General features: G+C 44.4%; 1 protein-coding gene across 1 annotated transcript in view; it reads right to left on the bottom strand.

Annotated features, from left to right (window-relative positions):
- JMJD6 (jumonji domain containing 6, arginine demethylase and lysine hydroxylase) overlaps nt 1-12,603 on the bottom strand; it is a 42,217-nt gene that overhangs the window by 24,588 nt on the left and 5,026 nt on the right. Inside the window, exons 2-3 of the mRNA XM_033961103.1 lie at nt 10,314-10,702; nt 8,145-8,431 (exon numbers count right to left, since the gene is read on the bottom strand). Of these exons, the coding sequence (XP_033816994.1) occupies nt 8,145-8,431; nt 10,314-10,702 (676 nt within the window). The remainder of the gene's footprint in view (nt 1-8,144; nt 8,432-10,313; nt 10,703-12,603) is intronic.

Genomic DNA, 12,603 nt, shown 5'->3' on the forward strand with positions numbered 1-12,603 from the left:
CAGTGGAAAAAGCATTATATTAGGTGCATGAAGAAATCTCTCATAGAATAAAGAAAGGTTAAGTTCTTACCTTAGTATTCTTTCTGATAGACAGACACTCCATTCCTGAACCTGTGGGTAGTCAATCCCTAGAATTCTTGTAGGGAGCTTCATTAGCATTCCTTTGCTCCGCCTCCCTTCTGGGCTGTCCTCCAATTCCAGTTCGTACCAAAGCAGATAGTCAGCCCTGGAGAGGAAACAGAATAGGGAGGGGTATGGGAACACTCCCTGAGAAAACATGTCTGTTCTGCTCATATCATTAAACATATAATAAACAAAAAATTTAACATCTGCCATATATAACAAGTCACCAACTTGAGGGCAACCTGAGACACCCCCTAGCTTCTTCAACACAGCAATCATGTCCTCTATCCTTGTTAAGGCTGTAAAAAGAAAAGAAACAAGATGTTCAGATTTGCCGGGACCTTGGAGGCAGTAAGCAGACACATCTGACTGGGTGCTTCAGGAATGGAGTACCTGTCTATCAAAAAAAAAAAAAAAAGATTACTGAGGTAAGAGCCTAATGTGTGGGACATATCAAAGCAGTCCCCCAAGTTTATGGTGGGACAGATGAGCCTGCTGTAAGAACCAAAGATTCAAATGTGGAGTTCTATTTGGCCGCCACATCCACCCTGTAGAACTTCATGAATGTATGGAGAGAAGATCAAGTAGTAGCTCTACAGATTTCTTCTGGGGTCACCACCGAAGAATCTGCCCATGAGGAAGCTATGCTTCTAGTGGAGCATGCCTTCATGGATATAGATGGACGTTTTCCACGACTGATAAAGGCTGAAGAAATGACCATACGGATCCACCTTTATGCCCCGCGCTGCTCTCGACGCTCATGGGCTCCCTGCGCTAAAAACCGCTATTGCGGTTTAGTAAAAAAGGGGCCATAGTGCAAAATATAGACAGCAGATATAAATTCTCAAAACGGACACATTTTGATCACTAAATTGAAAATCAAATCATTTTTCCTACCTTTGTTGTCTGGTGATTTCATGAGTCTCTGGTTGCACTTTCTTCTTCTAACTATGCATCCAATATTTCTTCCCTTCTTTCAGCCTCCTGTATGCTTCCTCTCCTCCAGACCTCATTCCCTCCCCCAACTTTTTCTTCCTCTCTCCCTGCCCCTCCCCTTTCTTTCTTTCTCCCTGCCCCCTTTTTCTGTCTGTGTCTTTCTGTCTCTGTGCCCCCCTTTCTTTCTGTCTTTCTCTCTCCATGCCCCCTATCTTTCTGTCTCCCTGTCCCTCCTTTCTTTCTGTCTCCCTACCTCCCCCCCTTTTCTGTCTCCCTGCCTGCCCCCTCTCTTTCTCCGTCCTCCCTCAAGCCACTGCCGTCGCCATTGTGGAACAAGCCCCCAAGCCACTGCCGTCCCAAACTCTCCCTGCTTCCCGACGCAGAAGCGTCGGCCGACCAGCATGCCTCTCCCCGACATCAGAATTGACGTCGGGAAGAGAAAGTCTGATCGGCCTGGAGCTTTTGCATCGGGATGCAGGTAGAACGCGAAGGCAACGCGAGTCTATCACGGAGCCCGGGATGGGCTCCACGATCGACTCGCATTGCCTTCGTGATCCACTGGTCAATTGCGATCGACCTTTTGGGCACCCCTGCTCTAGAGGTTTGTAGAGTGCTGAAGCCAGTGCCCATAGGACCAGATTAAGACTCCATGCTAGAAAGAGCTATCGCACTGGAGGATGGAGAAATAAAGGGCCATTCAAAAACCTGGCCACCTCTGGATGTGCAGCTATGGGGCTTTCATTAATCTTAGACCCAAAGCACGAGATACCTGCGATCTGAACTTTCAGGAAGCCAACCGCTAGGCCTCGTTCCAGTTAATCCCTGCAGGAAGGCAAGCAGCACAGAGATTGGCAGCAAGCATAGGTCCTCACTCCTCTGAGTGCACCAAGCTTGGAAGCACTTCCAGGCTTTTGCATATGCTGCAATAGTCACCTTCTTCCTATATCTTAGAAGGGTACAGACCACCCCATCCAAACAGACTTTATGCACTAGCACTGTGCGCTAAAGAGCAATGCCATCACACCAAAGCATTCTGCGCCCTGCAGGGCAATTGGACCCTGCTTGAGCAGCTGGGGGCGACATAAGAGTTTGAGACCTCGATTCCTTTGCAGACGGATGAGGTCTGTATACCACAGTCACTCGGCCAATCTGGTGCTACTAGTATTGCCAAGCCCTAGAGCGCCATGACCCTGCACAGAAGTCTGCCTATCACAAGCCATGGAGAGAAGATGTAAAAGAAGAGCTAACTTTGGCCAGGGTTGCACCAGGGCATCTAGGCCTTCGCTTTCTGGCTTGTATCTTCGACTGAAAAACCGAGCAGCCTTCTTGTTGGCTACCAATGCCATCAGATTGAATGTTGGGTACCCCCACCGATTCATAATGCAGGTGAAGGCTTCCTGAGAAAGTGACCATTCCCTGGGATCTAGAGTCTTCCAGCTGAGAAAATCCACTTGCACATTGTCAACTCCTGCCACACGTGCCTCCAAGAGCACCAAAAGATAGGCCTCTGCCCATCAAAACAGCATCTGGGCTTCCAAATGTAGAGCAGCACTCTTGGTACTCCCCTTGCGATTAACATAGGCTACCGCCGTTGCGTTGTCTGAGAAAACTTGAACCGCTTTACACTGCAGCATGCTCTTGAATGCCCAAGGTGCCAGCCAGATGGCTCAAAGTTCCAAGCAAGTTGATTGACCGCTTCCTCTGGGAACGGTGGCAGCATCCCTGAACCGGATGCTCTTCACAATGTGCCCCCCCCCCCTCCAGTCATATAAGCTGGCATCTGTCTTTAGGATCACCCATGCAGAGACATGAAGGGGAACTCCTCTGGTGAGAAACTGAGGCTCTAATCACCAGGCAAGACTGTGAGGCGCTTCCGTTGTCAAAGGCAGCTTTTGCTGGCGCGCATCCCTCTGGGGACAACATTGGGAGAGGAGCACATGGGGGAAGCCACTGTTTGCCCTGTATTGGTAGCATGGAACATTGCCACACCTTGCGTTTTGGCCAGGTACTAGTGACTTGGATTGGCCACCGTGAGAATGAGCCATTGGGCTTGATGGACCACTGATCTGACCCAATAAGGCTATTCTTATGTTCTTATGGAATGGACACAAGCGTACCCTTGCCCAGGGACTATGTCCATGGTCACAGTCATTGATCCCAGCACCTGTAAATAATGCCAGGCCGTCGGAGCAGTCTTGCTCTGAAACCCCTGTATTTGATGCATAAACTTCTCTCTGTGGGCTTCTGGGAGAAACACTTGGTTATCCCTTGTGTCGAACCAAACTCCCAGATACTCCAAGATTCGCGCCAGCTACAAGTGGCTTTACAGAAAGTTGACATGACAAAACAAAGAAAAAACCAACAAGTCTGCAGTGAAAGTATAGCAACAAAACCAAAAAGAAACTGCAGAAAAAATGTACAAGGTTCAGGAACTTTTATTTAAGTCAATAAAATGTTGTTTTCCAAAAAAACTGGTTCTCATTTACAAGACAACAGGACCCAGGTTTCTTTTTGGTTTTTACAGAAATTTGACCACCCAAGTCCAGCCTCTGCAGCAGATGAATCACTCTTGAACCATTACACTGCCTTTGAATTCAGACTGGGTTCTTATTAGCTAATCATCCAGATAGCACAGTTATTTACCGTTAACAGGTGTTATCGAGGGACAGCAGGCAGATATTCTCGACATGTGGGTGATGTCATCCACGGAACCCCGTCACGGTCAGATTTTCAAGCAAACTTGATTGAAGATCTCAAAGTTTGCTAGTGCTGCCCACGCATGCGTGTGCCTTCCTGCTCCACTAGAGGGCGCATCCCCTCCTCGTGGTCTTCAGTTAAGATAGCTAGCAAAGAAGTCAACCTCGGGGAGTTGGGAGGGTTGCGAGAATATCTGCCTGCTGTCCCTGGATAACACCTGTTACGGTAAGTAACTGTGCTTTATCCCAGGACAAGCAGGCAGCATATTCTCAACATGTGGGTGACCTCCAAGCTAACCAAAAAGGGACGGAGGGAAAGTTGGCAATTTATGAAAACAGAGTACGCAAAACCGATTGGTCAAACTGGCCGTCGCGCCTGGAAAAGGCAGCCAGACAGTAGTGAGAGTGAAGGTATGAACCGAAGACCAAGTAGCAGCCTTGCAGATCTCCTCAATAGGCGTGGGCCTGAGGAAAGTGACAGACGCCGCCATCGCTCAGACTCTATGCCCCGTGACTCGACCTTGCAGTGAGAGACCAGCCTGAGTGTAGCAAAAGGAAATACAAGCAGCGAATCAGTTGGATAAGGTGTGTTTGGAAACAGGACGGCCCAACCGATTAGGATCAAAAGAGATGAAAAGTTGAGGAGCCATCTGATGAGACTCGGTGCGTCGTAGGTTAAAGGCCAACGCCCTATTACAATCAATAGTGTGAAGCGCCACCTCCCCAGGATGAGAGTGGGGATTCGGAAAAAACACTGGAAGAACAATGGACTAGTTGAGGTGGAAATCCAAAACCACCTTAGGCAAGAACTTAGGATGAGTACGTAGGACCACCTTGACATGATGAAATACAGTAAAAGGCAGGTCTGCAACCAGAGCTTGCAGCTCACTGACTCTGCGAGCAGATGTGAGAGCAACCAGGAACATCACTTCCCAAGTGAGGTACTTCATATGAGCCTTATCAATGGATTCAAACGGAGGTTTCATCAATTGAGACAGCACCACATTAAGATCCCAAACCACTGGGGGGGTGGGGGGGGGCTTGAGTGTAGGATGAACATTGAAGAGACCCTTCATAAAGTGGGACACCACCGGATGGACAGATAGTGGTTTCCACTCAAGCGGCTGATGAAAGGCAGCAATCGCACTGAGGTGGACTCGAATAGATGTCGATGTGAGGCCAGACCTAGACAAGTGGAACAGATAATCCAGCACGGAAGACAAGGAGGCAGAGAGCGGCTCCAGAGGCATGCAGCACACCATGCAGCAAATCTGGTCCATTTCTGGGAATAGCATTGCTGAGTGGAGCTCTTCCGAGAAGCCTCGAGAACATCCCTCACCGACTGAGAAAAACCTAAGAAGGGAGTGGATAGGAACCAAGCTGTTAAATGTAGAGACTGCAGATTGGGATGCAACAGCGAACCCCGACTGAGACAGCAGAGAAGAAAACACAGGTAGAAGCAGAGGCTCCCTGACACTGAGCTGGAGGAGCAGGGAGAACCACGGTTGCTGGGGCCACCAAGGCGCTATCAAGATCATGGTGGCGTGGACTGACTTGAGGTGCACCAGCGCCCTGAGAATCAGAGGAAAGGGAGGGAATGCACAGAGGAACCTGCCCGTTCAATCGAGAAGGAACCCATCCGCCTCGAGACGATCCGGGGAGTACATTCTCGAGCAGAATCGAGGCAACTGGTGATGGAGGGGCGAAGCGAACAGATCTATCTGTGGAGTTCCCCACCGAACAAACACCTGCCGCAGCACAGTAGGTGCATTGCAAAACAGTTTGCCCCTTGGAAGCAGACTCTCGACCTCAGAGTCTGCGCTCTCCCACAGCCAGAGATGCCCCACAACTGGGATCCTCTGCAGCACTGAAAAGCCTCGCAACTGGTCAACAAAAAACAAATTTAACTGAAAATAAACAAGAGCAGAAAAGACAGGCTCCTACCATCTTGCTTGTAGAGAGACAACTGAAGACTTGAAGGACAGCCCAAAAGATGGGAAGCACAGCAAAAGAATGCTAATGAAGCTACCTACAACAATTCTCGTGAGAAGGGATTGACTACCCACAGGTTCAGGAATAGAGTTTGTCGCACTAGAATATCATCCAAGGAGTTCTTTTACTAAGGTGCGCTGGTTTAGTGCACGCTAACAATTAGTGCTAAGACACCAATAGGAAAATAATGAGCATCTTAGTATTAAGCAGGTGCGCTAATCATTTGCATGTGTTAAATCAGTTAGTGCACTTTAGTAAGAGGACCTCTAAGAACCCAACCCTAAGAACAGTTTTCAATTCTGTAGATCATGTCTGCTACAGAACATGAATAAAGACAGTGTCCAAATGAGGGTTAGCAAAATGGTGTATGTGCCGATTGTATGGAAATATGTAGGAGGAGAAGACAAAAAGCAAAAACTTGCCTCGAGAAAAAGCAAGGAAAACATACAAAAAGAGGCAAGTGAGATGTCTCCAACCAAATAAAATCTGTCCATAAAACAGTCCAACAATGAAGAATTCTCTTCTATAATGATTTTATTTGGTTAGTATTCTTCATTGTTGGACTGTTTTATGGACAAATAAAACAGATTTTATTTGGCTGCATTATATGGTATACAGGGATCAAGAATTCAAAATTTATCAAACTTTAATAAAAATGCAAGAAAGAAGCATTTTAGACAGAATAAAAACGCACATGAAACTGGAGGAAGGAAGAGCACAAGGAATCTGAAAAAATTTTCATTGAGCTGGTAAGACTGCTTGATCAGTCTTCTTGCAGAGATTACAAAGTTAAAACAATGGCAGACTTCAAACACACATGGGATACAAACAAATGAACATCAGTAGTAAGGGAGTGTAGAAGAGGGTAGAAATTAGCAGGTGCTCATGAGTCTTAGGGCCAGATGGACAAAAGCTTTCCATTGCATTTAAGACTCATTAAAGCAGTCTTACTGTCACAGAAAGCCCCCTCCTAATGCACATTACCGGTAGATAGATTGTGAGCCTGCTGGGACAGATAGGGAAAATACTTGAAATACCTGTATGTAAATTACTTTGAGTGTGGTTGTAAAACTACAAAAAGGCGGTATACAAATACCAATCCCTTTTTCTTAATGGTCGTAGCAGCCACCAAGAACCCTAATGAAATGCATTACAAGGAGCTCATTAGTATTCTAATGAGCTCTCCTTGTGATGTACTAAAGGGAACCCCCCCCTTTTAATGAAGAATCAGAGTTGTAATTTACCGTCAGCTCTGGAGCTACCAGTAGCTACTGTCTGTGTGTTGTGCACACACACACACAACAGCTGACCCTGGACTTTTTTGGTTTTATTTTAATGGGTTCAGCATTTGTGTGTGTTCTGTGCTCATACAACACATGCACAACAGCTAGGGCAAAAAACAAACAAACAAAAACACCTCCAACAAACCTAGTTGTCTAGTAGGCAGGGCTGGATTGGACCCTCCATCCCAAAATACACTGGGATGGCCCTGACCCTCCCCTCCCACCTGGTTGAGAACTCTCCCCTCACACCCGATTATCAGGAAGGTTGCCCATTCCCTCATGCCAGATGACACCCCCCACGGTATCTTTCAGATGAAAATCGGCAGGAGGGTTAACTAGTACCTCCTGCCGATTTTCATCTGAAAGGTAGGGGGGTGTCAGGACAGGGATGACCTCTGGCAGGAGGGAGTGAGCATCCCTCCTGCTGATATTTGTGTGTGTGTGTGTGTGGGGGGGGGGGGGGTTGACCAGGTGGGAGGGAAGGTCTTGGGGCTATCCCAGTGTTTTTTGGGGTGGTGAAGCTCAGAAGGGGGGGGGGACTGGAGAAGCTCAGCAGACTTTTTTTTTTTTTAAATGGGTGCAGCTGTTGTGCTCAGCTGCGCCCATTAAAAAAAGCAGCCCATGCTCTCATTGCCTGCTGGTTCAGCTGATGGTAGCAGGGGAACCCCTGAAACGATCAACTGAACTGGCAGACAGGGAGAGCAGGGGCTGCTTTTTATAATTAAAAAAAAAAAAGTTTTGGCAGGCAGGAGGAGGTGCTTTGCTAGTGATCACTCTTCTGAGCAAGTGTCAGGCACAGTTCCTCCCCTTTTTACTGGTTCTGCGCTGTACGATTAGCATGCATATAATTTGAATGCAATTGTGCTGAGCATCATCAGTAACCAAAAAATTGCTCCTAACACGTTTTTTGGTTTGTTTGTTTTTACTGTGGTGTCTGGAGCTTTGTGCATCTGGCTCTTAGTTCTTTTCTGCCACTCACATTGCTTTATACTATGACTGGTTTCCACCATATCTAGGGGTCAACTCAGCCTCCACATAAAATTGGCCTCTTTAACAGAGAAAATTTTGAATTTTTTTTTTGTTCCAACAAAGAGAAAGAATCCCCATGCTATACCTGGTACAAAGACAGTCTCTCCTGGTTTCTGCAAGATTTCCAGAGGTTTGAACTCTGGAGGCCAAGTGGGAAGCTGTGTACGAGGGTATATAATATTAAACCATGTGATGGCCTCATCCTGCTGACTCCCACCTTCATCCCGCGTCACTTTGATCAGTTCCCTGGGTGTACTGGTAGGGAAGAGGCACCAGCGTTTATGCCCGTGGACCAGAGCATTCCAAGCACTAGTTCCTAGTGGATCAATATGAATACCTGTTCCTGATCGAGGTGGTCCCATAACAAACCATCTAAAAGGGCACCAAATGACACAAAAGAAATACAGAACAATAAAGATGAAACACAATTAAACAATATACTCTGCACAGCCAGTATCTAAAACCTCAGTAAAATGTTTAATATGCCCGTTGGCTATACCTTGGAATCGATTTCTTTTGGTTACACAAGCTGGAAATAGCCAACACGCTGTTTAAAGTGCATATGCACTCTCTTATTCTCTGTATAAGTAATTAAAATCACTCTCATATTGTAATATCTGAATTTTAACCAGAAAAGTTTTCTTATGTGTGAACACTGCCTACTAATTAGGGAGTATTTGTGGAACCACTCCATGAATATTTGCTCATTTCCTGTTACATTTTCTCTCCAAATGAATGTTTGCTCTTACTGTATTCTTTATTTTAAAAAATATTTTTAATTTTTTCATATTTATGTCTCTCCCTTTACTAATTAAAGCTTTTTTTACTTCTAAAAATTGTATGAAATCATACACCTTTCATCATGCCAAGTTTTCTGTTTTGGACTATTCCCTACCAAGCAGTCAATTTTTTTTTTTTTTTTTTTTCAATATTCAATATATTTTGAATGCATCAGATTGGCACAGACACCTCACTGATCATAAACCATCCAGTAAAATTCACTGAATTATGTCAGTCTGTTACAGAATTAAAGAAATGTGCAAAAATCTGGTGTCATTGTTTTCTTTGTTTCAAATGCTGACAATCATTAGCACGAAAAGAATTCGAATAGGGTAGGTTACAGTGTAGCTAGAACTACTTGCTAAAACAGGCTGCTTGAGTTAGCAAATAATCCCTCCATTCAAAACAAAAACCAAAAACACTTGCATAGATGTACATCAAAACAATTAGGGCTGTGTTTTCCAAGTCAGAAAACAATGTCCAGTTAATTGCTGCACCACCTTGCATTATCCTTTTTAAGAGTAGGGTAATATCCATTACACCTGAATGTACAGTAGGTATTTATTTGACTAAGGTGGCTTACAATTTAAGCCTGCACTGGCAGCAAAATATCTTGCCTAAGATCACAAAGAGTATCAGTGGATTTAAACCCTGGTTCTCAGCTCACTGCTCTAGTCATTAGATTACTCCTCAACTATACAATAATGCAGATAAAGACTAGCTTACTCACTCAATTTTCTCTCTGGTTCTCTACCACTTGGGCAGATAAACATAATGGGCTAAATTCAGTAAATGGTGCTCAAAAATTGTTGCCAAAAAAAAAAAAGTGACCAATGCTATTCTATAATGGGCACTTCTTTTCCTAGCCTGCTCCCATCCCTACTTTTTTTTCTATCTACAAATTAAGCCCTGGCACTATCAATGTTTGTTTATTTATTTTTATAAACTGCCTTCCCAAAACACTAGGATTACCCAAAGTGGTGTACAATGTTACAGCTGTAATAATGGGTATGCCATATTAATTACCATGGTCTTCTTGGAAGCTGAATGTAGTTGTACCATAAGATCATTAGGTTATGGGAAGCATTAGGCTTTCAAAAGGCTAGAGTAATTGACTTCAAACAGTCTTAATTACAGCCCTAACATCAGTCGAAACCAGCAAGAGACAGCCATTTTAAAATGCTTTGTGCTTCTTCAGTCTCTCTCTAAAATTTCATGGATATGGATAAAATATATAGATAAAAGATATTGTATTTTCATAAAAGATGAATACAACCTTAACTAAAAGCAGAAGTGCGATAGGCTAATTTTCATTATCATCAAAGACATGCTGATGCTTTGATTAGACCTCAAACAGTACCATCCTACTTCATCTGACAACAAATGACCATCAGTCAAAGGCATTAATTTCTAAATTATTGTTTAACCAAATCCAGACCACCTCAACTTGAAAGTTATAGCATGGAAACCTTACCTATACGGTGGCCTACGTTTCTCTCCTGCATACTGGAACAAGTCATCACAGAAGTATTTGGGCACCTCGTAGTCCTCCAGTAGTTTCCGCCTTTTTGGATGCTCCCCATAGCTGCTGTCAAAGATGTAAAGTGGGCTGTCATCGCGTGTACTTTCCATGTACTCGATGTAGTACTTCATCTTCATCTTTACCGAGTAACCATCATTATCCTCACCACACTTGAATTTTTGGTTCCTATACTTGCGTTTCAAGCGCTCTAGAGTCCATTTCTCTTGAGCAGACCAGCCCGCTTGAGCATTCAAGAGGACTACTGGTTTGTAAGGTTTTTCAAACTTCTCGATGAACTCTTCCAGTGATAAACGAGAGATGTCTACCCTTTCCACATTATCCTGCAGAAATTACGACAAAAACAGCCAAGCTGAGGAAAAAAAAAAGGTATTCATGATCTCGGAACTCTGTACTTGGAGCTCTAGCAATTAAAAATTAACTACAGAAAGAGAAGGTGACCTAAAGCCATGACCAAGTACTAGTGGAATTATTTGGATTTGTCTTACCAAACACAAGTTTAAGGCGAGTTACACTTCAGGTCAATGTTCCATCTAAGGACTGAGTTCATGTGAGCAAAAAGTTTTCTTTCGTGAGGAAAGGACTGAGTTGATGTGAGCAAAATTTTTCCGTTACATTATATGTATGGGGAGGTCCCAAAGCCGGTCTTTTTCAGTTTGCTCCTGCTGCTGCTTTGGAAAATCAGCAGCAACAGTGAGGGAAGGTGGGAGAGTGGTGAGGGAGAAGGTGCTGGTATCGACCCCACCAGCTGCAGTGGGGTTGAATGGCTTTGTGGCCTGCTGCTAAAAGGTGTACGGCCGCGCAGCCATGCAGCTTAGAGGGAACATTGCCTTAGATCACTACAAATTATCTCCATTGCTGCAACAGTTTATTATTCAACAAATAATTAAGCTCTGGAACTTGTTGCCAGAGGATGTGGTAACAGCAGTTAGTATTATCTAGGTTTTAAAAAAGGTTGGACAAGTGCAGCTGCTTGTGACACTGGGGCATGGCCCCAGGTACAAAATAAGTACCTGTATCTATGTAAACCACTTTGAATGTATCACCACAAAAAGGCAGTATACAAGTCCATCCCTTTTCCCTTGAGATAGACATGGGGGAAGCCACAGGTTGACCTGGGATCAGTAGCTACTATTTGGATTTCTGCAAGGTACTTGTGACCTGGGTTGGCCACTGTTGGAAACAGGATATTGGGCTAGATTGACCATTGGTCTGACCCAGTATGGTTATTCTTAGCAGCCCTTACTCCCCCCCAACCCAATAAAAAAAGGAGAAAAATGTTTAATAGCCTCGAGAATCATGATCTGACAAGTCTTCCATACAAATGCAGCTCAAAAGTATGAGCTACAGGGAGTAAGATCCATTGGCAATCAGTACTTAATAGTTTTGACTTGGCTGCATCTACCCCCACTCCCCTTAAACTGCTACCCTAGGCAACCACCTAGTCTTGCTTAATGGTTGGACTTGTTCTTATCTCCCCACACTCAAGGAATGTTTCAAATATTTCATTGGCGTCTCAGCTCTCATTCAAAAATCCTATGTTAATAAACTTCCTGGATCAATCAGCATGTCTGACAGGAACTCCTATAAGCCAAGGATATCTTTCTCAGACCTAAATTAAAGGCAATAGCTACAGAGAAACAATGATCACTAAGTCAAGCAGCAGGGAAGTGGGAGGGAAGAGTAGTTAGACAAGTTATTCATTCAGTTTTAAGCACAATAGCATAGCATCCCTAGTCACCATACCTGAAAAACTACCACTTTAAAAAAAATATTATTTTGGGGGTGGGAGGTGGGGGGAGAGAAGAAATATATATACTTTTTTTTTGGGGGGGAAGAGGAGAAAACCGTCTTGATATTCATTGCTGAAGCTAGGAGAGAGGGGGCAGAGTACTGTAAACAAGGGCAGCAGGAGAATCCCTACTAGCAGTTCAGGCTCTTGTAAGTTAACTCAGGGGTAGGCAATTCTAGTCCTAGAGAGCCACAGGCAGGTCAGATTTCAGGATTTCCACAATGAATATGTACGAGATGGATTTGCATGCACTGCCTCTTTGCAAATCTATCTCATGCATACTTATTGTGGATATCTTGAAAACCTGAATTGCCTGTGACTCTTGAGGACCGGAATTGCCTACCCCTGGGTTAACTGAATGAAAGGTATTTTGAGGTTAAGCCTATAAATTATTTTCTTTTATTTGGAAGTATTAGACACCTAACCTAACCT

This window comes from Geotrypetes seraphini, chromosome 10 (assembly GCF_902459505.1).
Source record: "Geotrypetes seraphini chromosome 10, aGeoSer1.1, whole genome shotgun sequence".
NCBI classification, from domain to species: domain Eukaryota; kingdom Metazoa; phylum Chordata; class Amphibia; order Gymnophiona; family Dermophiidae; genus Geotrypetes; species Geotrypetes seraphini.